The sequence below is a fragment of the Amblyomma maculatum genome, chromosome 11, assembly GCF_055883805.1.
Source record: "Amblyomma maculatum isolate TAMU_Amacu chromosome 11, ASM5588380v1, whole genome shotgun sequence".
In the NCBI taxonomy this organism is placed as follows: domain Eukaryota; kingdom Metazoa; phylum Arthropoda; class Arachnida; order Ixodida; family Ixodidae; genus Amblyomma; species Amblyomma maculatum.
Window position 1 is genome coordinate 28,119,606 of NC_139354.1, and position 27,622 is coordinate 28,147,227.

At 45.3% G+C, this 27,622-nt stretch overlaps 1 protein-coding gene across 1 annotated transcript; it reads right to left on the minus strand.

Annotated features, from left to right (window-relative positions):
* Nucleotides 1-557: 557 nt before the first annotated feature.
* On the minus strand, nt 558-27,519 carry LOC146173249 (venom metalloproteinase BumaMPs1-like). Its single transcript, XM_084585159.1, has 13 exons — nt 27,436-27,519; nt 23,465-23,680; nt 20,029-20,121; nt 19,688-19,826; nt 18,979-19,136; nt 16,297-16,368; nt 16,095-16,222; nt 15,955-16,007; nt 11,673-11,781; nt 9,496-9,663; nt 8,790-8,928; nt 4,551-4,697; nt 558-695 (listed from the first exon to the last, which is right to left on the minus strand). The coding sequence occupies exons 1-13, from the start codon at nt 27,517-27,519 to the stop codon at nt 558-560; spliced, it is 1,644 nt and encodes a 547-aa protein (XP_084441285.1).
* Nucleotides 27,520-27,622: the final 103 nt, after the last annotated feature.

Sequence of the window (27,622 nt, forward strand, 5' to 3'; positions counted from 1 at the left end):
GCGTGCAGAGTGGGTCAGAGAAATAACTCAAGTTACCGACAATCTAGGGGAAATTAAGAAGAAGAAATGGACATGGGCAGGACATGTAGTGCGAAGAGAGGATAATCGATGGTCGCTTAGGGTAACAAACTGGATTCCAAGGGAAGGAAAGCGTAGCAGGGGGCGGCAGAAAGTTAGGTGGGCGGATGAGATTAAGAAGTTCGCAGGGGTCAAGTGGATGCAGCCAGCACAGAACCGGGTTAAGTGGAGAAATATGGGAGAGGCCTTCGCCCTGCAGTGGGCATAATCATGCTGATGACGATGATGATGATGATGACTGTAAAACACATTTCTCACGATTTTAGTTTGTGTAATATTCCTGAGTGGTACGACTGCTCTCGCAGCATCGAGTGAAGCAGTCGCTTGCGTACTACGGCTGCCCATCAAATAACGAAAGATTGGCAATGGTAGCACGTTTTTATTGTCCGTATATTCTATTCCTACGCCGCCTGCTTGAAGGCTGGGTACATAAGTTAGTAGTGGCCGTGGGGATCCTGTAGACGCTTCGACATTTCTCGTCATCGGTAGGAGTACATTGGCTCAGGCTCAGTTTCAAACACTTCTTTTGGCTCCTGAGGCTTAGGCGCTCCCTTCGGCTGCCCCAGCTGTTGCATAGGAATGTTATTCATGTGCATGCACACGCCTTGGATGCAAACCTGAAAGAGTAAAATTAATGTAATGTTCAACATCCGTAGTTGTTGAAAGAACCAAATACTCACCAAAACGTCTTATGAAATTACGAATAATATCCTGCCTCATATTGTAGGAATTGAACAGAGAATCACCCAAGAAAGCAGGATTTATAATTTGAGTCGGCATTAAAGCTCGCACTTATATACGCACTTACGTATGGATGGATGAAGGGTAAAACAATGGGTAGGTGGGTGGGAGGACGGAAGGATGGACGGACGGATGGACGGACGGACGGACGGACGGATAGATGGATGGATGGATGGATGGATGGATGGATGGATGGATGGATGGATGGATGGATGGATGGATGGACGGACGGACGGACGGACGGACGGACGGATGGATGGATGGATGGATGGATGGATGGATGGATGGATGGATGGATGGATGGATGGATGGACGGACGGACGGACGGACGGATGGATGGATGGATGGATGGATGGATGGATGGATGGATGGATGGATGGATGGATGGATGGATGGATGAACGGACGGACGGACGGACGGACGGATGGATGGACGGACGGACGGATGGACGGACGGACGGACGTATATGCGTTTGGATGGGTGGACAGATAGATGGAGCGTCTCCTTTGTCATAACTTACAAGGTGGCGAGATTTCCCATTATTCGCAGCAGTTTTTAGTGCTCTAGCGGCAAATGTGTCTTTCCCAAGACTAGGCGAATTGTCCAACTGAAGCCTCTGTGAAGGGCAAGTTGGCAAGTGACATGTCCGTGCGTGGATTGGTAGCCGCGTTATCTGACATCACTAGGCCGCATGACGTGGCCGACTTCCGCACACATCCGCACAACAGAGCGCTGATTATAGGGGCAGCTATGGTGTCGCCAAAAAACTTCCACTATGATGTAATTATTCCTTATGCACAGCTGTGCCTCACGCTTCGTCTTCGACGTAACCAAATGCAAGGGGACTAAAGGATATCGCCTATCACACTGAAACGCTTTTCAGGAACCACACTGGAATGACTTCCTAGCACGTCGTCCTGGGCGCTTGCGCAGACGTAGCCTCGCAACTCACGATAAAGCATAGGACAAACGTTCTCAGGACGCTGACTGCAAATGCTCTTCAATGCAAGGTGCTCATGTCTTGCGAACACATTCTCACTGCGTAGAGCACTCATGGTGCACTCTAAACACGGTAACCTTTGTAAAGGCGCACATTTTGACATTGTAGTATACCTATAATTTAAAAGTTACACACTGTAACCTTTCCACTTTTAACCTTTGTAAAAGTTACAAATGGTAAAGGTTACTTATTTTTATGCATAGGTTACGCAGCTTTTTTAGCGCTATAACGTTTACAAAGGTATACATTATCGAGTCATCGATTATAGGTTAGATGCTCCAAAATGTGTAACCTTTGTACTCTTCTCAAAGCAGTAATGAGTTTATCCCACAGTCACGCATGCCAGAAGCATTAAAAGTAGATGCCCAAATTGCAAAAGAATAATGGAGACAAGGCGCGCTTTTTCATAAAAGGGCGTAATTGTTTACTGTTTGTTGCTCGATAGCTTCCACTTTTCCTAAAGTCGCTCTCTCAGCGCTAGTCGCCGATACATTTGATTGCATGATTGCACTGGAACACTGTATTTCGTTTATGTCTTTCTTGGGGCCCCTTTTTAGCATTCGTATACCTACCAAGAAGTTATGGTTCACTAGCACCACAGACGATATAAATTATTTGCGCAAAATAAAGTGAAAAATACGCAGTCGATTAACGAGCTGCGACTTTAAGACTGTTTGGGCTGCCATATATGAGTTCTACCTATGCGACAAAGAAACTCAGCAGTGAGGAGTACTTAACGACAGCTCAGAGCAATTTCAAGAAGCCTCGAATTTGGGCGTCAAAGTAAGACATCGGCTTGCAAATGCATTTTTTTCAGCGTGTAGAAAACGGTAACGTAGCCACTACATCAACGCCTTCATGGCTACGGGTCGGCGAAATTCTAGTCTACTGCTGTACGTATGTAAAGATGTGATGTGTATGCCAACGATAACCCGGCCAACCGAGAGCCCTCCTAGATATGCTTTTTTTTTTTTGCAGCACAAGTAACGCGAGTGAGAAACAATCATATTTAAATCTGCATGTCAGTTTGTAGACGGGTAGGACTTCTACTTCATGTGTGCTCGACTACTGGGGCTGCGTGACGTAAGCCGACTGGATTTTGCGTCATCAGCATGTGAAAACATTTTCAAAACCATATGTTATTGTACTGTGGTCCAACTGAGAGTGTCACAAAAAAAAAAAAAAAAAATAGAGCCACACTGAAGCTCTGATTTTAAGGATATAGCGCGATAGAGGCAATGCCTCCCTTTGGAAAGTTGCCTGGCGGATCTTTTTTCCCGTACAGTGGTGAGCAGCCTTGTCTAGAGCGTGCCGACGGTGATTCGCGGAGAAAGTCAGCGCCATCTAATGGTAGCCATTGGGTTTGAGTTATACGTCCTGTGGGCATGCGCGGCGAAAACAAAGCAGTGCCGGCTCCAGGGTTCTCGACCTAATTTTTGCTCAGTGCTTGCGCTTTATGCCGCTAGGTACACGCTTATTATGTAACAGTGGCGGAAAAGACAATGTGTTTCGAGCGAATCACGAGGCGGCTAGGCAAGCAAGTGCATGTGATATCGCGCGATCATACTTTTCGAAAGCAAGTGTCATAGCTGTTTATCGCGTGTTTAAAACGCGCACCAGCATAAGGTGCGAGAATTGTGAACTAAAGTTATTTGGTGTCTGTTCTCGTCTTGCACGTATTAGGTTACCACCACGCACCAGTAATCCATTAATTTGTTCATCTAATATCTCACATATGCTCTGTATCATACAGCAGTAAGTGAAAGGCCATCAAAATAAAAAAATTAACGTCCCACTTAACCAAGTCGTACGAATTGGTACAGTCGCGAGTAAAGACGATTAGCCCAGGTGACGGATCCATCAATCTCCGGAATGGCAACGCATGGCGCTTCTGCTCACGAGGAGGCTGATAACGAGAGTGCCGGGCCGTTCCCATTCTTCAGTATTAGGGTGTTCCGCGAACTGTCACAGCCCAACAAGCTTTTTTTTTTATACGGTCGACCTAAATGTAATGACACAGAAACCATCGTTGCTCATAATGACCGAGCTAAAGAAGAAAAGTTACTGACATGTACAGTCACATAAGGCCGGCGGTTCGACGCTCAGATGGTAACACTCTGGATAAAGATTACATCCTGTCGTCACGCCCTGTTCTGCGAAAATGGGAACGGGAAGATAGGCGGCATGTCTGCGAGTTGAGATATCACAGTTTGGCCGAGTCGCTTGTGCTTTTATTATTATTTTTTAATCGCGACTGTACCTTACTAAGGATGCAAGCATCCTGCGAGGCTGATACTGTTCAGCCCCTAAAATCTTAAAGGAGAGCCCCAATGTTGGCAGCTCTTGCCAAATCAACCATCCAATATGGTCAGGTGACGCCAGGTCACTCATAGGCCCAGTCAGTGCACTGCCATGTCAGCTGCCAAAAATATGCCCGTCACTTTTCGCCCATAACGATGACGCCGATGCCAGAGTGACAGGGGAACGGGAGCTTTAAAGGTGTCGAATAAAAAATAAACACTAAAATACAATTTGGCATTCTTGTCACTCTCTGAAGGCTCACGCGGGAACGACATTTTCAATCGTTTTATCCAATTTCTTTTCGTTTTGAACATCAGAGAAATGTTTCGAGTTATCCACATTAACACATTTCTGAATATCAGCAACATATATAATTATTCATTTTGAATTGAGGGTTTTTAGTACTGCTTCCATGATAATTTAAACTTACCTTGTCTTTCCCGCAGAACATGAAATCCAGGGATGGCACAAGGAGGTAGTGAGTGGTGACGTAGTCGTAGCAGCGCCAGCGATTGCACTCTTTACTATGCTCTGGATATTGACATTTTAGCTTGCATTCTGCAGCATAATGAGATTCCTTATAGGAGGAAAGATGAAAATAGGATTAGCGGTTAGTCTCGCTCTATTATGCTTAATGAACAAAATTTAGCGGCTGTCCTGTGCCTATTCTGGACATTCTGAATTAAGCAACCATGTAATCGGACGAGCGAAATTAGATTCACTGTGGACGGAAGAATACACTTCAAGCTCAGCAGCTGATATGACGATATATATTTTTTTATTTAAAATACCCTTAAAGAACGGACTGGGGCATTGCATAGGGGGGAAAACAATGTTGGTATAATGCACCCATGTTGCATATGCGCGGTGTTATTCGCGTAAATTGAACTAACGCTAAATGAAACATAACTAGGAGTCCGAATTTATTTTTTTTTTGCTCAGAAATTCAGCGGACGTTTGACGAGGCTCATCTCAAGACTAAATTGCATATTTCTTCTGAGGGAATAAAGTTTATTCTGCGTGATGTTTTTTTTTCTTGGGGGAGAGTGGGAGTATACATCATTCCCGAAGTGGTCAAAAATAAGGTAGTAGAATTTATATTGCCCTTTTTTGCAGAATGAGCAGCTCACGTACAGTAGGTAACACACGAGTAGTTGCGCTAATTAATTTTATTATTTACGCATAGTATATATAGCGCCCTCACTGAGCAATTATTGCAGGGGGAAAACGACATGAAGAAAAACAGACATATATTAGGATAAGTTAGGCAGATGATGCGGTCTACAATCTACTCAGATATTCAGTTCTATATAAAAACTTACTGTTCATGCTCTGACTGCATTTTCTGTACAATGTGCGCGAACTCTGGTCCGCTCAACGCAGCTATGGAATTGCTCCTTAAGCGTTGCGGAAGTTAGGACATCACTTTCCAGGGCCACTTAAGCATGACTTCGTGTTGACGATCGCTTGTCACAGTTACGAAAACAGTTAGTCTTTTTATTATGCAGTCTAAACCATACTCATAACAATAATTGCCTTATGGGGGTGATTAAGTAGATAGCGATATACGCCAGTTTACGGCTTTTAGCTCGATCGTGGATGACACATATCTGCAGCGGCTTGTGACCTCGATAATGAATGCTTGAAAACTCACATCTCCTGTACTTTATTTCAATGACACCTTTTCCTCCTCGCAATGTGGGTTGCAAAGTTTTAATTACGGTTTAAAAGTGAAACAAAAATGAACTCAATGCACTTTAATTGATATTTTCTGATTTTAACTAAGACGCCTGACCAGCAAACATTTTAAGGGTACGGTCCCGATTTGCTTCACCTATCCGAAGCTCCTTGTACGTCCTCGATAATCATATGGTGCGTGTAACGGTGTCTTTTTATTTTTGACAAATTACTTGTAAAACTACTGAGCAAACAACAATTGGGAAATGAAGAGCTCGTAATGACAAACATTAAAGGGACGCTGGTACAATTTGAAGTTGGCCGATATCGATAGAGTATATATAATGAATTCAAACGACAGACACCACTCTGGCGCCATAAAGCATTTTGTCAGTTAGAAGCAACTATATAACTGATTTACAGGTGTCTCAATCGCCGACCGATCGCGCAAATTACCTGCATGCGTGGGCCTTGAAAGTTTGTAGCGTGTATCACCGAGTCTTTGCGGCACCGCCATCCGTGCATTTTGACACGCGGCAACCACTTCTCAGTTTCAGTGTCAAAAGTTACGATGAAGTGGAGGGGCACTGTTTGATTAAACTTTATCAACCAGATATAGAATGTCATTTAAATAAGGTTAAATAAATTCTTGAAACATTTGGCGTCAATGAATATTTCTACGGGATTTCTTTAAAGATTCCATTCTTCACAAAATCAGGAGTCAGCCCGTGTGCGAAAAATTAGGGCATGGCTTTAGAAGGAGGTAGCTAGCAGCTTATACAGCTGGGCACTGATCGGTCGTAGCATTGTGTGACGTCACGTGACCACCTGACGTGGAATATTTGGCAAGAGCTGACAATCCGGGTTTGTCTAGTCAGACGAGAGGTTGAGGGGACTTGAAACCTCCAGGTCCCCTCAACCTCACGTCTGACTAGACAAACCCGGATTGCCAGCTCTTGGGGACTTGAAACTTCTAGGGCGGATGAGGTTAAGAAGTTCGCGGGGGTCAAGTGGATGCAGCTAGCACAGAACCGGGTTAAGTGGAGAAATATGGGACAGGCCTTCGCCCTGCAGCGGGTATAGTCAGGCTGATGATGATGATGATGAAACCTCCAGGACACTTGCATTCCGAATCAGATATGCTATCCCTAGGCCACGCAGACCCTTTCGTACGCTTTGAATAAGCGGGACAGCATATTTATGTCGGCTTGCGTTTCCCATATTATGCTATGGCGGCGGCTGCTCTATCCCTGAAATTCGAGTGAATTTTTGTAGCGTGTCATCTAACCCAGAGAGTGTTTACTAGCTCTATCCCCACTGCTATGGTCGAGAGTAGAGCGAAAATTTAAAACATTACAAATTAAAAAAACACTCTACAAACTCTCCTCTACGCCTCTTTGACATCGGAAACTGTTAGGGTTTTCAGGGATAGGCAAACTTATTTTCAAGAATATGATTTAAAAGATGAATGCTTCTCGCAATATGATTGACGGCATTGAAGGACGTCATAAAGCTGGTGTTTGAAGTTTATTAAATAAGCATATGACTAAAATGGTCGGATCATCTTTTAACTTCTCCATACAGGCACTTCGTGGCAATAAGAGAATTGTAGCGGGCCGTCGAGGTAATTAACACCAATTATGAGGTATATGAAAATGTAGATGGGTTTAGCTCCACGGGAATAGGATTTTAGGCCGTCGAGAAACGTTCGAATAGCTTGCAGCGGCAGCCGAACTCGCCGCGCGCACGGTCTTTTCGCTGTTTTCCTCTAGCCTAAGCGAAATAATGCGACGGGATACTACGCTCGCTCCGTAGGTAGCGCCTAGCCGCTTACATCTGAGCGCACCTAATAACCGAGATTGATTTCCGTGACGGCCCGCTACAGTTGTCTAATATAAACAAAACGCCTAAGCATTAAACTGAAAAACCGAATCAAAAGATTCAGCCTCATTTCAGTAGCCAACACCTATCACAGTTTTATGACATTACTCAATGCTGTAACTAATAGCTACGAAATAATCATAATTTCTTTCAAGAAGCCAGTTTTGAAATGCGTTTTCAAGCATGCACCCTGTATACTTTCAAAACTAGCGTTCTCTGGAGACGTGTAAACGAATTGTTCAACCGAAATCAGCCAAATATAAAAACAAATGGCAATGTGCAAAGTTTGCACACAAAATTAAATATTCTGGTCTTCGCGTACAACGAACCATGAAATCTCAGAGGGGACCAGAAGTCAAACTTGTGACGTCTGGCTTGGCATCATGACCTGGTTGGCGCTCTCTACTCATTATTTTAATGACCAAGTTCTCATCTACAAGTTCTCATTCGTCACAAAAAAAAAAAAAAAAAAAAAAAAAAAACGTGTTATTAATGTCTGTTGGCCCGATAACTGAGTAGCGTCAAGGATTGAAGTGCTGATTTGACCCTTTAAGGGATTTTAATGTAGGCGGACTAATTTTCGATTATCTGTGCTTATTTTTTTTATTGATAATCAAGGCGCTATACTTAGCAAATATGGACTAGAACGTAAAATCATCGGACAGGTGAGTTTCAATCGAATTTTTTTTCAGGCTTAATTTTAAGATTTATTATCGTTGCTGTTTGCGCTCGCAAACAATTTTGTGCTATAATTTCTTGCACTTATGCTTCATTTCACAGCCACTGGTTTTTACGGATCGCTAGTAATCCTTGCTTTACATTTGATGCATTATGAAAATCTTTCCTTGCCATGTCTAGCTGGATCAGCTGATGACGCTTGCTCGCTGACGAGATCCGACGACGCGCTCTTGTTTTTTACGTCGATTTCTCTCCGTTCCCTCTGTTCGTTTAGGGACGTCGCCCCATCGTCACCCTGTATACACTTCTGCTACTTCTGCACATGCAGAATTTTCCTTTCACCTCGCATCTGAGTGCGGCTCTCGTGCTCATAATTTTCGCGTATTAAAAAAAATAATGCTGCACATGTTGACCAAGATAGCTATATACGAACCATGTCTACGGTCACGTTGTCTTTGTCTGGATATATGAGCCTCTTGCAGTATTGTTCAGGTGTCACAAACATACCGGGATACTTGCCCTTGTTTTCATGTCCTTTGTTATTTACCCTCCAGCAAACATGTCCTCGCAATCTGTAAACCATCATTCAAGGAGCATTTGAGCGATTTCGTTTTGAAAACGAAAATGATCCCGTGATTGGTTGCTATTAGCTTTGGAAACGTTCTTTGCAAACTATTATTTCAACGTACTTTAGAGTGTTGCAGCATTTAAAAGTTCTTGCTGTATCACATACGCGCACACTGAAACAAACTAGAACTCTGTGCATCATCAATGAAAACATAGTCGCAGGGCGTTTAAGATACTCCATCGCTTCCTTATTATAGAACATCTGTCATGACTGCTTTCTGCAACTGAGCGAGGAAGATGTATTGCAAAAACAACATACCCTATGGTCTTCGGGAAAACATTCCTTAACAAAGAGAGCGCAGCTGAGGGAATAAATTTGAGGGGTAAAGGTGACCGCAGTTAGCCACACGAGAGGGTTATTTAGATACATATAGAACAGGTCCTATGAGCGCAGTTAGGCTTATGATGATGATGACGGAATAAGAATTTCTGAGTTTTGCCTCGAGAAAAAGGTTTACCATGCACAGGAATTGCACGTACTTGCTAAATTTGCAAAGGATGAATTGTCTCACCGGACTAGGTGGCGGATCTGCTCCAGACTGCATGAAGAAAAGCGATGGTGTCTCGGTCCGCCGTCGACGTAGCTCATCAGGTGACCGTCTCCCCACTTGCAGCTAAGGGATCCCGGGTCGCCTGGGATCCAATCTTTCGGACTGCTTTCGTCGTGGGAAGCCCCAAGCCTTGAAAAAGAAAAATCGTGTTGTCGATTATTATGCCATTTGTTGTCATAAGAATCGAGCACTTGCGGTGACGCCAATTTGCCTGACGCTATCCGTACTCTCCATCAGCCACGTTGCCGAGTTATTTCTAAACAAAATTATTGCGTGCACAGTGATCTCCGCATTATTTATATAAAGTAATTAAGCGGGTGACTGGCTCAGGTCCTGGAAACTATTGCGATAATTCAGGCCTTAATGATCAGCAGGCGCTGCAGGAGAGCTCTGTGTGAGCCAAATTTGCCTCTCACTGCTCTTGACTGAGTTTCTGTAAAGTGTACGCTTAGACGTACTCAGCAACGTGGAATTGGTAGAACGGCACTCTGCAGCATCGTCTTGAAGGAAATTGCCACAAATCTGCAGAAATATGACATGTGACACGCTCCTTTCTCCCGCTGCTGCTGACGAGCACCCGGCATAGAGCACATGGTGCGCATTGCCAGGCCTTCACCGCTCATTGTGAGCGAACCCGTCCGCCTCGAATCCGGTGCTGCACGACAGCTGCATCCGGAGAAAGCAATGAGACTCTTCTCCGGCGAGTGCAAGTTCCTCCTAGTCGCACTGCGCACACTGGAAAGCGCATACGTGCACAGCCTACGCAGTGCTGTGCAGTGTGTACCCACTTGAGACGCCAAACTGAGCTCTTTGCCTGTTCCCAACACTTTCTAGTTGTAGTCATGATCTACACTGCCTCCTCCATTCTCGGAAAGAAAACAAACAAATAAAATCACTTAGCCATTCTTAACCATGTTGTAAAAAGTGCCTAATCAATGAGTAATCTAAACTGAATTGACATATATCTGAGATTTCGCTGCCCTCCTTTCCTTGGTCGGTAAGTTACAAGGCAGGTCTGTCGTACAAAGGCAACTCTATTTTGGCACGCTACGCTTCAGCTAGGGCATTTACATATTCAGTTTATTAAATGTGAAGTGGACAGCTCGATGTGGTACGACGTGTCATCTGTAATGATTATTACAGACTTGTGAGTGGAGGTTTTGCTGTGAAAATTTAGTTACTCTTGTTGTAGTATTAGTTTTTCGACTGTTAATAAAATTTGTTAAAAATTTGAAGTTCCATTTTATTTTCAGTTTAGTATCTTAAGCCTTGTTTTGACTTTTATTTTTATGACATACCATTTTAAGCTGCCAGGTTTTGGTCCAGCCTGTATATATCAGATATGTGCATGCGACATTTAATGCACAAAATTCTAGGGAACACTTTGGACCATTAAAGTGCGATGAGGGGAAAGCGTCTATTGTGTTGTCCGAAGCCCAACACTGTGGCACCTCTTTCTTTTTTCACTCCCATCTTCCTCCTTTTCTTTACGGCTCGGTGAAGGTGTCCGCCCTCTTTCTCTCTTTCCACTTTCCCTCCCACCTTACTCCCTTCCCTTACGGCGTGGTTGAGGTGTCCACAGAAAACAAGTGAGGCAGTTACCGCGCCTTTCCCTTCCTATAAATCAATCAATCAATCCGCGAAGAATTGGGACATATACAGCGGGGAGTAGAGTGAATGGGGGTGGTTGCTCCTGGCCCTACGGGGTTGGGAATGGTAGGTCTCCGCCGTCTGCGGCGGGGGCTTGCCGGCCACCGGAGGTTGTATCTGTTGTAGGCCGTCATTGCACCAGTCACCGCATTGGTGGCGGACGACGGCTGCTGCGACGTGCGTTCAGCGGAGGTGGCTGAGCTACAGAGCCAGTGGTAGGCCCGTGCATTGTCTAATCCTTCTTCCTCAAACGCATCAGTTTACCGACGTTCTATAATTGGTTTACGGGAAGGATTGGCGCCATATCTGTCACTCGCGGAACCGTGCTCACACATCTCGCTGACGACGCAGCAACGGTCAGGCCTACGCATTTCTCCAGTGCATATTCTGCAGTCATCTCGAAAATTTTCTTCTGAACAAAGTGATTCGGAAGCTTCGTTCATTGACCAAATACAGTAGTGGATTCAAAGGATGTGGATGTATCTCACAGGTGGCCGGCTTCATGCGTCATGGTCTGTATCCCATTGTACATCCCAGCAGTGTCTTCGCCGATGGCGACATAGAACTCGGTACACAAGCCTCCCACGAAGCCGCGGCCTGCGAAAAAGAAGCCGTTTCTTTATGAATGATCCTAAACATGTGCTCGCGTAGATACACCAAACACTATAACACAATGCAATAGCTCAGGAAAAGGCGCAGTATCTGTTACACTTTTTTAGAGCGCAGCTATTTGGTGTCCGTTCCTGGGTTTCGCGTCGGCGTCGTCGTCGGCCTCGTAACCAGCTCCGCCCCCCTTTCATCCCCCCAGCGCTAGCAGCGACCGACTGATACCGCTGGATGCCGCTGACGCCGCTAGAGAGTCAAGATAACGTGACTGCATAGAACACCATCGCCGCCATGCAGAAAGAGGAGGGGAGGGTCCCCCCCCCCTGTTCCTGTGTGGCAGATAGGGTGCTCTTCAGTTGCCGACGCGCCGGTTATTTCACGTAGGCCCCGGCACGTCGACGAATACGTGACCACCTTCCCACGGCTAGACCTGGTTCTTGGCGCTGCGGAAGCGAGGGTATCATATTGTTTGCGTCGGCATGGGCGGCGTTGTCCCTGAAACCAACTCTGCAGCTGGGGTTGACTCACTATCGGCGTCAGCAGCATCAGTCAGTCGCTGCTATCTCTTCCCTCCTCCCTTTATCGCGTTGTCCGCTTGCTGCGCGCGCTTCTGCCCCCATCGTTTGCCGCTGGGTGTACACGCCGCCCCCTCCCCCCTCTTCCTGCGAGTCTCCGGTTGTCAAAGCGCCGGCTCGAACTTAATTCCTTTCTTCGCTCCTACTCCAATGCAACCCCTGTGCGGTGGCAATCAGAGAGCCAGATCGGTGGCGGCGGATCTGTATATGTGCACCGCCCGAGCCGAAATTGCCGCTGCCGTTCGCCACTGCGAAATTATCTGCCAGTTCTTTCTGAGCCATGAGCGAGACGACCGGTGGAAGTCCTCCGTCTGCTGCTGCTGCTGCTGCTAAACGAGCTGCCAGAGAAAAAAATTCTGTGATAGCGCATACATGTGTTGCTCGATTTCTTTGCCTCAATCTATCGAAAAGGTGAAACAGCTTATTTGCTGCGCTCAAATTTCGCATTAGGAAGTAACGTAATCGTCGGTAGTTTTTTTTCTATGATAACCGAGCTGCGCCGTAAGCGAAGAGAGAAAAGTGACAATGAAAGCGGAAAGAGAAAGTGGGGCCGTAGTTGAAGGGTACAGAGCAATTTCGACTGTCAGGGGATCTTTAACTGCACTGCCGGGGGGGGGGGGGGGAGGGACGCTGGCTGCTTCTAGCACTACGGGGCTGAGAATGGTAGGCCCTCGCCGTTTGCATTGGGTGCTCGCCTGCCACCGGCGGTTGTACCTGTTGTAGGCTGTCAGTGTACCCGCGGACGACCGCTCTTGCGACGCGCATCTTTCTCTCTCTCTCTATCTTCTTCTTTTTCTTTCTTCTCTATTTTCTCCTCTATTGTTGTTGTGGCTGTAGGAAGAAGGAAAAGAAAATGCTCGGGCCTGCTACTGACTGACTCTGTAGCAGTTCCACCACGCTGCCTCGTGCAGGCAGAAGAGTAAATAGAGAAGAAAGAAAAAGAAGAGGGAGAGAAAGACGCGCGCCGCAACAGCAGCCGTCGTCCACCACCTAAGCGGTGGCGGGTGCGATGACGGCCTACAACAGATAAAAATTCGGTGGCTGGCTAGCCACCGCCGCAAGCGGCGTTGACCTACCGTCCCAGCCCCGTAGGGCCAGGAACAGCCACCCTTCACCGCCTCCTTTTCCTCTGTCCACACGCGGCAGCCAAGGTGGCTCAGCTACACAGCCAGTAACAGGCCCGTCCATTTTTCTTTCCTTCTTAAAGTCGCAACAACAACTGACTTGGCACAACAGACGGACGCCTCTCCGTTTTCCCTCCATTATAGAAATGCAGCTGCCGTTGGAGGTGGTGCTGAAAACATTTAATGAAAACATTGAGAATGCAGGCCAAATAAAAAAGGCCCTATATATCGGTCGGGTTCAGACGAGCTATCCGGTTTAAGCCGAGCGTCTTAACTACTGAGACATGGCGGGGCAAAACGTCTTTAGTTGGTTTTGTTTTTGGGGAAACAAAAGCTCAGTATCCCTAGCTCACTTCTCGGTGGATACCTACACTTACAATTAACGACATACAATTCGAGGTACATATGTAGTTCATTCGAATTGGCGAAAATTACAGACACATTCCTTCCCAAATCCTGTCACCTACGCCCATGCATATCCTGCATTATACACCCCATATTGTAATTTATGCCAACACAGGGCCAACCTAGACCACATACTGTGGGCCTGTCCACGAGATAGCCCTCTGCAGGATCTGCAGCTCTCCACATGCGAGCAGTGGGAGGCTGCTATGCTCAGCTCTGACCCGCAAATCCAACTTCGGGCCATCGAGCGTGCAACCCAGGTTGCCAGAGCCCAAGGACTCCTGGCCACCTAGAACGGTAGCCCCTGCTGCCTGACTTCTTCCTCGTCAAATAAATGTTTATCCTCCTTATCGCTAACTGACCTCTAACTTTAGTGGAAGGTGTACGCTAAAGGTATGGTTGGTTGGTTTGTGGGGTTTAACGTCCCAAAGCGAGTCAGGCTATGAGAGACGCCGTAGTGGAGGACTCCGGAAATTTCGACCACCTGGGGTTCTTTAACGTGCACTGACATCGCACAGCACACGGGCGCCTTGCTTTTCGCCTCCATCGAAAAGCGGCCGCCGAGGCCGGCATTCGATCCCGCGTCCTTGGGAACAGTAGTCGAGCGCCGTAACCACTGCGCCACCCCGGCGGGGTACGCTAAAGGTATGCGCTATGGAATAACATCACCTTGAACTCTGTAATAAGAACGATTGCTTCACAATATTGCTAAGAAATCATGTTATATATTAGTTGCCACGTCCTGGTAACACTTTCTCTGCTCGTCAAGTAGGAGAGCCCCATCGTTGCAGTGCGGTGGTTAGGATGCCCGAATACTGTGCCGGAGTACCCGGGTTCGAAACCGACTTCCGGCGTTTGCGTTTCCATGAAGGCGAAATGAAGAGGCAACCGTGTACTGTGCGATGTCAGCGCACGTTAAATATCCCCAGGTGGTCAAAATTATGCTCCGGAGCCCTATACTACGTCCTTTCTTTGTTTCCTCCCACTTTCACTTCCACCATGTTTCCTTCCCACAGGGTGCGGGTCAAGTGTCCACGGGAAGACAGATTCCGTGCCTTTCGCTTCCTGTGAAGTGTTATTATTTACCACGCATTCACCGCTCGATTTCTTGCCAGATGGAGTCATCACTAGCCCGGTAGCAGAAACCTCGGGCTAGCTCGTGCCTCTTTTCCGGATGTGGTGACATGCGTGGGTGTCCAGATCGATGTAATGTTCCTCGCACTAAACAATAACCACCACTGTGGTCCCGCCTCCACAGCCGGGATCAAGATTCAGACCACCCCTAGAATGTAGTGCTCACCAGTTAAGTTTTCAACAAAAATGCAGCTACCGCTGATAGGCGTTAAAAAGCAAAAGCGTAAGCTGTTATCTATCGCAATCTCATTTCGCATAGATTTCGCCGAGACGGATCGCTTGATACCACCTGCATGCGTCTACGATCAGTAGTTTGCCAGATACGCACTCTATTTAGGGCGCTCAAAGTGTGAGTTAGCGAGTCACTTGTGCGCATGAGCCCTCAGCACCGATGTGTGAGCCAAGGATTGCAGCACTCTATTAATACAGTAACATAATGGGCGTAGCCTTGTCAAGAACACATCATATTGATGATTAGCTGTAAGTGTCCTCAACGATTATGAGACCATAGTGAATGTAGAAAGCATTTGCACAGCTCTTATAAGCCCGTTCAATGGTTGAGCCGCGTTGCTGTTGCGGGTGTAACTGAGTGAGTGTGTTACAGAGTCAAAGAGAATGTCTGAGAAGAGCAACTGTCTCTGGTTCGCGCGAAATATAAAAAAGTGCTTCGTAACTCCGCGCACATACATGCATGAAAGCATCTCACAAATTCTTTGCCTAAATATATCGCAAAAAAAAAGAAATGTTTGAATAGCTGTGATCAAATTTCGCATCAGGGAGTATCGCATTCATAATTAGAATCTTCTCTGCTCGCTTGTGAACCGTATCAATGCTCAGGGGCTAGCCGTTATGCTATGCTACAAAAACTAGCTAGGAAGTTAGAGTATTTTTCTGGCAACATTACTGCCGTTCATAATTAATCTTACCGAGTGCATTTGTGTCCTTTGTTTTATTCGGGGCCAGGTTGTACATGTCCAATCTGCACCAAAAAACCCACAGAACTCAAAGCTGTGACACTCACTGCTTAACACACAACGTAGCGAGACAGAGGAAAAATGTTAACTACCCAGTCATCAGGTACACCACGTCCGGGCGACCAAAGTCATATTTTCTCTCATTGGCATACTTTTTGAACGCCTCAAGTGTAGGCTCACCCTCCATTTGGTTCCCTGAGCCACTTGTGTATCTGCTGAACTGCAAAAAAGAAGCTCAAAGGGTTACTGCCAGCCATAACGTAAGATAAACGTCAACATATGGAAACAGATTACCTTGTCTTTATGTACTCCCACGAACAGAAACTGTACTCTTGGGCCACTGGTGTCTGCATATCTTAAGTTCATCTGCGGAATGGCAGTAAGAGACGTTTATATGCGACAGTGTTCCTGTGGAACTCCTGGCAGGATGCCCTTCTTCAAAGAGCTCCTGTGGAAGAGTTCTACAGGATGTCCGAGCGAACTTCAGCCAAGGGCTAAAAATGAAACATTTGTTATGGGCCAGAGAAACCACTTGTATACAGCTGCAAGCCATCTTGCTCACAACAGGAAAGCTTTTGTTTCGCAATTAACTAATTAGTAATTAAGATAATTTTTCAAAATTTACTAACTATTGCCTTTAGATAAATATATTTGCAGAGTTTGATAGCACCTTCCAAAACGCCGATTCCATTTATTTCCGGCAACAAAAAAAAAAGATAAATCCTCAGGTGTATCACTTTTCCAAGATCTAAAGAAAGCCCGCGTAATACAAAAATACTAACGCATTTGTGCACCACGATTGTGGTGCTCTCAATCGTGGTTTGATGAACAAGATATGCTGCGGCCTCGTCTCCACGAGCCTATTTCAGCGGTTGGCCGATATGTCTCTGGTGGCTTCTTTGCTTAGGGTGCCTCGATGCGCGCCCGAGCGGGCGCGCATCGAGGCACCCTACTTTGTCTGCTTCAGGCAGTCGGCACACGTAATGGTGTAAATCACAGCGAGCTCACTGCGCTGGCTGCAACCATATCAGTCTACAGCAGGGACTGGGCTGTCGAGTCACGGCCGCACCTAATTTCGTTCATTTAAACCACGACTGAGAGTACCACATGCGTGGTGCACGAATGCGTTAGTCAGGTTATATTTTAAAGCGCAGCTTTTGAAGCCAGTTCCGGCAGTTCACGTCGTCATCGCTGTCGGCGTCGCTATTGGCTTCGCCCTTCTCCCTCGTACCCAGATCCGCAGCCGGGGCAGCTCGTGCTCCTGTCGCTACCGTTCGCCGCTACTTGTACCCTCCCTCCCCCCCCCCTCCCCCCCCCCTCCCCCTCCCTCATCTGTTATCCGGTTGCTGCGCGCGCTCCTGCCGCAATCGTTCGCCGCTTCGCGTACCCTCCCTTCTCATGTTCTGCGGTTGCTGCGTGCGCTCCTGCCGCCACCGTTTGCCGCTGCTTATACCCCCCCCCCCCCTCTTCCTGCGTGGCGGCGACGGCGTCCTCCGGTTGCTGAAGCGCCGGCTAGGTATCAACGGTCCAAGATGTGCGCATCCCAACTAAAACGCAGAGCGACGTTGACTTGACTTGCTAGCGGCGTCAGCGGCATCAGTCAGTCGCTGATATCCCGCTACCTCCCGATAACCTAATTACTCTCTTCGTTTCTCCTCCAATGCTACTCCTGTGCGGCGGCAATCAGAGCTCTGAATCGGAGGCGGTGGATCTTGATATGTGCACCGCCCGGGCCGAAGCGCATACCCCAATCTGTCGAAAAGCTGAATCAGCTGATGAGCTGCGCTCCAATTTCGCATTAGGCAGTAACGTAATCGTCAAGAATTTTTGCATTTCGCGTGCTTTATTTAGAGCTTGCAAAATCAATACACGTGAGGCTTTCCTTATCAGAAATAAACAGAATGAGTGTTTCAGAAGGTGATCTCCAATTTTGAAAATCACATTTATTGTATAATGGCAATACTTCGTAAATTAGAATAATTTGTTTATTACTACTTATTTAATTGGAAAATAAGAATGTCCTGTGGTGCACCAGATGGCTGCCAGCTGTATAGAAGTGATTTCTCTGGCTTATCTACATTTTTTTATTTTTAACCCCTGGGTAATATTAGCTTTGACACCCAGTATAATAAAGTATAATAAAGAGCGTCCTGGCTATCATATTACTGCGAAGCGTTGTATTGCTTGTAACTTCGTTCGTGCTACAGGACGCCAGCGCGCCGCTTTATCATATGTGACGTGAGATGCACCCGGATGTACCTCAAAAATTTCTTAGCAGGCGCAAACGCTCCAACATTCTTCTAGATTGACCTAATGCTTTTGGCGCCTTATTTTGGGAGTTCCTCATCAGCTTTAAATTGAGCGCAGCTCGGAGTGTCAGGCATTCTATTTGGCGATTGGCCAGAACGTTTCACTGTCCCCGCCCGTGCTTCGTTTTAAAGGCTAGCTAGGGACTATCTGGGGACAGTGAGAGTGGCGCGCACAATGTGACTGTACTCCTACTTTCCTGTCGAACGCGGTATAAGGATGTTCTATTAGAATAGTTATGTATGGTGGGACCTTGATAAGCCCACGTCAGCCTTACCTCTAGTAGTGCTTGCAACCGCTTGGAAACGGGAGTATAGTTTAGTTCTTTGTGAGCTGAGCAAAGAGGATAACAGCGCATCGTCGAGGGCTGTCTTCCACACATAGACCTACGTGAAGTCTCCACGCTCTAACATTTTGCCTTATAACCTCCTGTTGATGTTGATTTGAACGAGTATAGCAGCAGGCGTTAGCTATCATGGCTGACTGTTCGACTGGAATATTGTGCATAAGTGAGAAATGCTCTACATGGAAATTTGTGTTTTTAAAAAAGCCCTGCGTGCAGCAGCAAATTAATGCACCAGTGCATGGTAGTGAGAAAGTGTTGTCAACAGCAAGTGAACGCCACCTGATACAAGGCCCGGAACTACAAAATTTCTCTCAGTTACTTACAGAATTCACCTCCACGCAGATGTAGTTTATCAATTGAATGGTAGTTTCAAAGAAATAGAAATGACTCTCATCGGAAACAACGAAAAGTTCTACTGTCACTTCATCGGGAACAGGAGCATTCTGGCTATTGTAGCGCCTTTCGCTGAGTAATCGAACACCTGCCAAAGAAAAAGACGAAGGTCAAAAGTTACAAGAGTAGCTTGGGAGATACAGAACTTGAAAAGAGATGTATTTCATAAAAAAATACGATTGTTTTTCTGGCTATGTTCTGCTATTATTGCCCTAGCAAATGCTGCTTTTTCGGAAAGCTTCATAAAAAAGAATAAAAAATTGTGCATTTCGAAGCTGTTGAAAATGAATATCAAGGTTATCTCAGAATATTTTACCGCTTATGGTACAATCAGGCACAATAGATTCATCTTCGTTATAACCGATGCCAAATGTTCGCTATAACCGAGGTCACGTGTATTCGGTATAGACGAGGTCATGGGTCAATCTAGGAATAACGCAAAACTCAAAAATGATCGAACGTAGTAGAAATAACGCTCTAAAACAAAACTAAGAAATAAATGTAAAGAATAATTTGCCGCACTCTGGCAGTGCCTTCCATACAAAGGTTTTCAATTGCCAAAAGGTGTTCTGACAAAGCGCAGCACTGCTGCCAGAAGCGTGTAAGATATGCTCTACCAAAAATTTAGAACTAAATCACCTTTCCCGCTGAGTGCCATCTCAGTGTCTAGCATTTTCTTCTTCTCAATCTTGTATATCATGTGCGCAATGAGGCCTTCGTCGGATCTTTCCACCTCGGGCATTGGTTGAATTCTATGGTCAGGTCCCACGACACCTTCCTGCAATGACAAGCAGATAATTCATAACATTGCATTAATTAATCTCGTGGAAAGGGAGTACCAGTATATAGCAAATGTTTCTGTTTTTTACGGTACTTTACTATTCTTTATGTTCATGTCTGTTATCAAAATATATTTTTACAACAAACTGCAGGGAATGTCAAAGTGGTCAACGTCGAAAATGAAGAGCTACGATACTCACGATTTCGACGCCTCCTTCTCTGTGTATCACATGTACGGTTGCGAGCTGCTTTTCATCTTCATGTAGATGCTCGCCGATCTCTTCTCCATTGAACTGGGAATAAATGTTTCGTTATTTTACAAGGCTTACAAAAATATCTGTTGATACATTAAGTTTGCGTGAGGGCTATCTGTGAATAAAGGCAACAGAAAGAAAAACAAAAATGCTTTTGTGACTAATTGCATCATCAGAATGTAATTATTGGGCTAAATGAGCTGTGAAACAATACACTGCGAGGATGCGGAGAGAGTGAAATTATATTTTCCTTAAAGAACGAAGAGTCGAATATGGCTGTGTTGTAACCTTTTCCTAAGTTCATTGCTCTCAGCAAAAGCAGGAGATATACAAAGGTCGGAGCCAGCTTAATTTCACGTCATATCGTGCTAATGTGAAAACCACTTCATTTTAATATTGCCGCGAACGCTTCATATCTTTATTTGTTCTTTTTCGACAGCCGCTAGTATGCGGCTTTATCACTGTGATTCTAGCACTCGGGTCGATTCTGTCATTCTTTGTTTATACTTGGTGTATCCTACTCATGATCGAGCAAGATACACCGAAATGTATTTCGTAGACTCCAGCCACTCGCGTAAATTTCTACAATGTGCCAGGCTACGCTGTTCACCGCTTGTGGCTATAATTAATTGTTTCTTCGCCGCGTTTAAACTGAGCGTTGACGGGTACGACGGATACTCTTAGTTCGACGACGGCCAAGTACGTGTGCTGCTATCGACGTCGCCGTTTTTCTTATTTATTTTGCGGGTGTAAGTCAGCTAAGTAGAGTTTATTTCAGTCCTACAACTGTCCTTCCATTTGCCGTTTACGGCATCGTCACTACCACGTGGCGAGCAAGGACAGTGAAAACGTGCTTCATTTCTAAAATATGTTTAATAGTGAACCTTGCGGAAAGAGAGTACAAAAATGCTAAATGATCCAGCATGCCGTTTTCTTTAAATAATCGTCTCCCTGCAGCTCTGATTTGCTTCTTTCTTGAAGATGTACTGCTTTAGACGACCCGTTATATTTCCTGAATGCCATTCCTAAGGAAAGTGAAATCCATGCTCCAGACTTCAGACGCTCCCCAGGTCCGCAGAGAGCATTGTGACGCACTGAGGGTAGCAAAAAGTTGCACTTAGCTTCATTACGAATACATGTAGCGTGCTATATGTAACGTGAACCAGATATTGAAAAAACTTTTTCACATGAAACTGCAACCAGGTTGTGAAGCTTAACCTCCCCTATCAAGGCAGGGGTCATCATTTCATTACAGATGACCTAAAGGTTAGTTAGATGTATCTAATTGCTGTGACCTTTCATCTAGTATTTAAATTAACAACTGCAAAACAATGTAAATTCGGGAGGACATATCACTTCATCATAAACTTTGTTTCATGCGCAAGGGGAGTATTTGGGTCGCTCACATATGCGGGTATAAGGATGATGGCACGCTTTGCCAGCAAGTGCAGTCGAATAAACCTCAAGAAAATGTCGTCGATAGTTTAGCGAATGTCGCGATCGATTTTGGTGACGCCACAAATTATCAATACTAATTAAGCTGTGGTAAACCCGCTTTATTCCGCCGAGCCCTCCGTTGTCGCGCTCGACGTTACTGGAATCAGCTGGTTCTAATAACGCTGGCAGCGCTAGCAGGTTTAAGGGAGATCATCAAGGACGTCAGGCAGACAGTCGACACCATTGGCTGAGCGAGGATGCCTTGACGGGCAAAAGCCGTCTCTTTGTTTTTAATTTATGCAACTCTAGTAATCTGCTTCATAGAACTAAAACGCTTGGTAGAGCGGAACATGTCCAAGAAGCGTTGTTCTCACGCGGACGTGGAATCTCGAGGCATTCCCTAGAACGTCGAAAAGCAAACACAGGAAATTGTTTGCTACATTTCTTCCCAAAACATATTTTCTGGGGTGGGGCGGTAACTGAAGGACTGAAACACTTAACTTTTTGAGCTGTTACTAGAAAGAGGCTTCACAGCCACTCCGGAGTCCGGGAAGCAATCCTTATACATTAAAAACTCTCTTCCAGTCGATTTAGAGCCGAATAGGAGCCCTCTGCGTTAGACAAGAGCCGATTATTCTTTGAAGACTTGGCGGTAGACCGCGGCGATATCTCAGAACCGACTTTCTTCGCGCGCTAAGCGCTAATCTTTCGCGCAGCGCTCCGTAAATCGCCGTCTTCATCGTAACTAGGAAATTAGCTCTAAAGATCTTAATTAGGATTCCTTCATCCTAAAAACACCCGTGGAATAACTCTAGATGAACATGGCGAGACTTGGCAAAGTAAAGTGTACCTTAACGAGTGCCAAATTATGATTGTGCCTATATAGCCAGTGATTAGCCAAGTTAAACCACCGTTTAATTCTTGCGGTAATTGTTTTGCCATGCATCTTCAAGAAAAAATGACTGCAGTACTAATTTTCTTTCACAAAAACTGGGAAACTTCTACCTGTACATATATATATATATATATATATATATATATATATATATATATATATATATATATATATATATATATATATATATATATATAATTAGATCAATTAAGGGGAAATGAGGGTGCTCGTTATAATACATGAAGGAAAGAAGCCAACAGTCGGCGAGGCCAAGGAAAGCGTTGGGGATGGTACTTTATGTCTTTTTTTTTGATGTTTACTTCGATAATCACAGAGATTAGTAATGTAATCCGCTTAGGGGAAAGATAATTAAACACAAAGTAGAAGAAAAAACAACGTGCCGATGGTGGGAACCGAACCCACGACCTCCGAAGAACGCGTCCGGTGCTCTTCCAACTGAGCTACATCGGCCGCTGTCCCCCCTGCTACTTTCTTGGGTATTTATGTTGTCTGTATACGAACCTTGAGAGTGTTCGGTTCGGGTTCGGTTCCCACCATCGGCACGTTGTTTTTTCTTCTACTTTGTGTTTAATTATCTTTCCCCTAAGCGGATTACATTACTAATCTCTGTGATTATCGAAGTAAACATAAAAAAAAGACATAAAGTGCCATCCCCAACGCTTTCCTTGGCCTCGCCGACTGTTGGCTTCTTTCCTTCACATATATATATGTATATATATATGTATATATATATATATATATATATATATATATATATATATATATATATATATATATATATATATATATATATATATATATATATATATATATATATATATATATATGTTTCCCTTCGTGACTACCTTTTCTCTCGTAATGCTTAAGGTGCGAAGCCTAACAGGGCAATTTACATGAGGCGCCCTGCGTATGCAGTTATACAGCACAGAGACGACATATAATGCACTGGCATCGTTGTCTCACAAAGAAAGTCTGCGAAAGTATAGAGCGTACGCACGAATCACATGTATGACGTAATAAGACACTCACGAAGTGGGTCACGTCACGACCGTCCACGTTTTCTAGGACACGGAACTCGCGCGCAGCCACGGATGTCTTCCGAAGGTTGAGCGTCAGGTCGTCGTGCAGGTGCAACACCATTCGTCCATCGGGAGAGCGTTCCTCCAGGAGGCGTGGGTAAACCAGTCGGGACTGTGGTGCTCCTATGAAGGGAAGTAAGGTGAGCTGATTTATTTCCCGCTTTGGCTGAACTCACGCATAAATTCACCTCGGCATCATAACACTGTGGTAATCGTGTGATATTGAGATAAACACTTGGCAGGCAAAAAAGAATCATTGTTGCTTCAAACAAGACCGTCTTTCTCGATTATGCTTGCGCAGAGAAGCGGTTATAAGGAGTACTATGGCAGCATGTCGGACATTCTAGATGATCAGAACTCGGTTTTGTTTTTTTGAAAGTGAGCTTTGCAACGAATAAGCCGACAAGATGATACGGTGCAGCAAATGCGCTATATTTTTTTCTAGTTTGAGCTATGCTCCATCGGTATAGTGCATGCTAATCTCGGCTGTTAAAATATTAGTCCTCTTAGGTAAGAGAAACCACCTTGACAAAGTTGTGCTATGCGGGGCTCTGGCAGTGCGCAGGCACATTATGCGCAGGGAGAGCGCAATCCTGACACAGTGCAGGATAAAATAGCCTAGATATAATCGCAGCTTTACACACATGACCTTCAAATGGTTTGTCGTCCTAACAGATCCTAGTCCTGGTTCCTCCACTTTAGCCTCAGCTACTTCACCTTTCACTAAGCTCCTTCATAGCCATGCGAATCAGCAGCCCCCTCAAGCCACGGCAATCCTTGCCTCCCACTCCTCCACTCGTTTTTCCTTGTTTTCCCGCTGACATCAGTAACAAGAAACTTTCTGGTATGTTTATTTCGACCCCAGTTGAAGAATAATGGTGACCCAAAGACAAAATCCTGCCGACGCCCAGGTGCTAACGGTAGCGTTTACTGTATAAAGGTGCATTGCCAGCACTGCGTTTTTCATTTACAGCGCAAATGAGCCCATTAGTCACATTGAGAGTTCTTTCCACTCTTAGTCAAACATTTCTTCAACAATCTGAACTAGCTAAATGCTTTTTGTGCATGGGCACAATATGCAGAGGCACCTTTGTAAGCCTACAGACTGGGCCTTAAGTGACAACCATCTTCACACTCCAAAATTGTCTTCATGATTTACATATTATTGATTTCAGGCAAACAAGTTTCATTATTCAAGAGTCAGCTCGAGAATCGAAACGATGATTCTTACCTTCCACTGTTAGGACAACAATTGTGATAACGCCGAGTCCGATCATCGTGAGGGATCCTTCAAGCACAATATTGGCACAGGCTGGTTTTTCTTATATTGCACCTGCGGCGCGGTACAATCACTGACAGCTGAAAGGCATGTTGGTCGTGCACTTTGAGCGTAATATTTCTACCTTAGTGAAGACGCCACAGAAAGTAGCGAGTACGAAACATTTCTGCAATGATTTCATAATATATTGTATTAATGTACCTCTCGCTTGACCTATTTTTGACCTTTTTTTGACACTGGTGTCGCCGCCGGGTGCAGTTTCGCCAAATACTCTTGATATGCACCTTTGTTTTCGTGTGACATCGATTTATTCTGCCGTGGTCACTCGTAGCTGGTGCCATGCTGCTTCTTTAATGTCCATGGAAATTTAGATTGGCGTTTGTGACGTAGACTTATCATCAGCTTTTATCCGTATCGGGCACGGCTCTGTACGCCTCGATAGGCCCTGTCTGGAATTGATTGAATACCTAGGTTTGTTTTGACATCCCAGTTGCCCAGTAACATTTTAGCTGTTTCATGAGAAGTGAGGTCGACAGTAAGCCGCATTAGGATGACACTTGTGAAATGGGTGCCGAGTCCGTTAGATTTCAATTTTGTTTATTTATATATCTCTTCATTTCATCCTCAGGGCAGATTGTACATTACAGAGTGAAGGGGCAATTCAGACTCAGGTAAAGAAATACAACGCATGATTGTACAAGAATATGAAACAACATACGTAAAAATCGTGCACGAAAACAGCATCGTAAATCAGTTAATGAACACAGTAAGGTACGCAACCGTTGTAAGAACCTTTTTAGACTGAATGGGATCACTGATGCCAGCTGTAATGCGGGCAAGAAATTCCATTCTTTAGTGGTCCCTGGAAATTATGATTGTCCATTTGTAACCGTAACGCAATGTGGAACTGAGACTTTCTGTTGGAGAGTACAGCGATGAGAATCAAGGGTGCTGCTTCATACCATAGGGAACTTTGTTTACCATTATGGTAAAAACATCTAATGGAACAGACAAATTCCGTCGTGATTTCCGCGGATATCTAGTGGCATGACGCATAAGGACGGTTTCATTTTGGTTACGTTAGCTGAATGATGGTAATTTAACAAGATAAAACGCTGTGCCCAGTTCTGCAAAGATTCCTACAACTGTGCAAAGGTGAAGTCTAGGAGCAAAGGCTAGGAGAACTGCCTTAAAATGCACAGAGGTCGACGATGTCTAGCTACACTTTTGAGACGTTTCTTTCGGTGCTTTGATGGCACCGAGAGCTGACCTACCCGTGTGCACAAATCACTGTTTTTGCAGTTTTACTAAGTTTTGGAAGCATGTGCACTACACGTCACGTTCGGCAAATGTCAGCAAACATCAAGAGAAAGTAAATGCTGACGTGCGGCCCTTTTGAGAAAAAAAGACGTGGGTTATGTATCCTCAACAAGGTCAGCAACAGCATGTGCGTTCCTTGGATTTCGATTACATATAGAGCACATAGGCTTTGTCATACCAGATCAAAAGTAGACAGCAAAATTTAAGGAAGGCAAACAGAAGAAATCATCGTCACTAGTTGTCACTACTTCGTACACATGCCTATGGTGGTTTAAAATAAATGGAGGCTTGAATCCGGATCTGCGCGGTCTCGACCCTGTGACTATAGCAACGGCATTCTCCGCTGTAGTTATTTCACCGGCACGCGCGGCTTCCGCCGCCGCAGTTGAAGCTGCCGCGCATGCGCTCTCCCGTTGTCAGACGGCGTGACTCATCGCGTGCCTGGCCGCGGTTTAAAGGGGAGCGCACCGCTCTCCTAGGCAGTGCGGGTTTCGCCAGGAATCCGAGCTAAGCTGGTCCATCTCGTAATGTTACGCAGAGGACCTTGCAAAGTCGTCAGGAAGCGACATGCTTTCGTTTTGTTTAAGTAGGTTTAGAAAAGACAAACCTTAAACAACTCTCTTAAATTGCCCATATACTGCCGTAGAACCTTTGTTTGTGCAGTTTTCAGCGCTACTAAGCACGATGTGGATATCTCTCCCTCTCTTGACAAACTTAACAAACACCACTCTGGATCCACTGCTGGGAGGACATGCAACAAACTTTCTGGAACTTTCTGTCTGAATGTTGATCGAATTGGAGCACAATATAGAGAAATCTCCGCGGCGGAAGTAGAAGAGTGCAATAGGGTTTTTCCATGACACAGCTGTCAGAGTGAAGTTCATATTGCCGATGCGAGGACTAAATAGAGTGCACACTAGTCCGATTAAATTTCTTGATCGCTACCAAGACTCCACGCCCGCCTGTGTGGTAGTGAACCAGACTTCGAAGTTGTGTCGTCTGCATTCCACCTTGGGGATTATTAATAAACTTATGAGTGTAGTACATAACGCAAAATGATGAATCCAGAAGAGGGGGCATCACCGCGGATTTTATGCTCGATTTAGGCTACAGCATATGCCACTGAGTCATCAGCACGTAAATCTCTAGTTCGATTTGCCAGAAGTATTTGCTTTTGTGCGCTGGAATTTATAGTCATGTGATCTGGACGACACCCGTTTGAGGTATTCAGCCAGCTCTATCTATAGCAAAACTTAAGCAGCGTTACTGTACCTAATCAAAACATTTCATGCTCAAAACACCACCGACGCAAATTATTTTGCCTTATTTGAGTAGTATTGGGCCAGTCCAGTACAATAGATGACGTGCTCCCGGTTGCCTTTCAGTTCCAGCCAAGCCAGAGGCATGTGCTCAGGCGCATGTCAGGCATGTAATATACGATATGTGCTTGTTTACCTGTACAGGGCCAAGCATACGCTTGAGTCCAGAATAAACCGGACGATTGCGGAC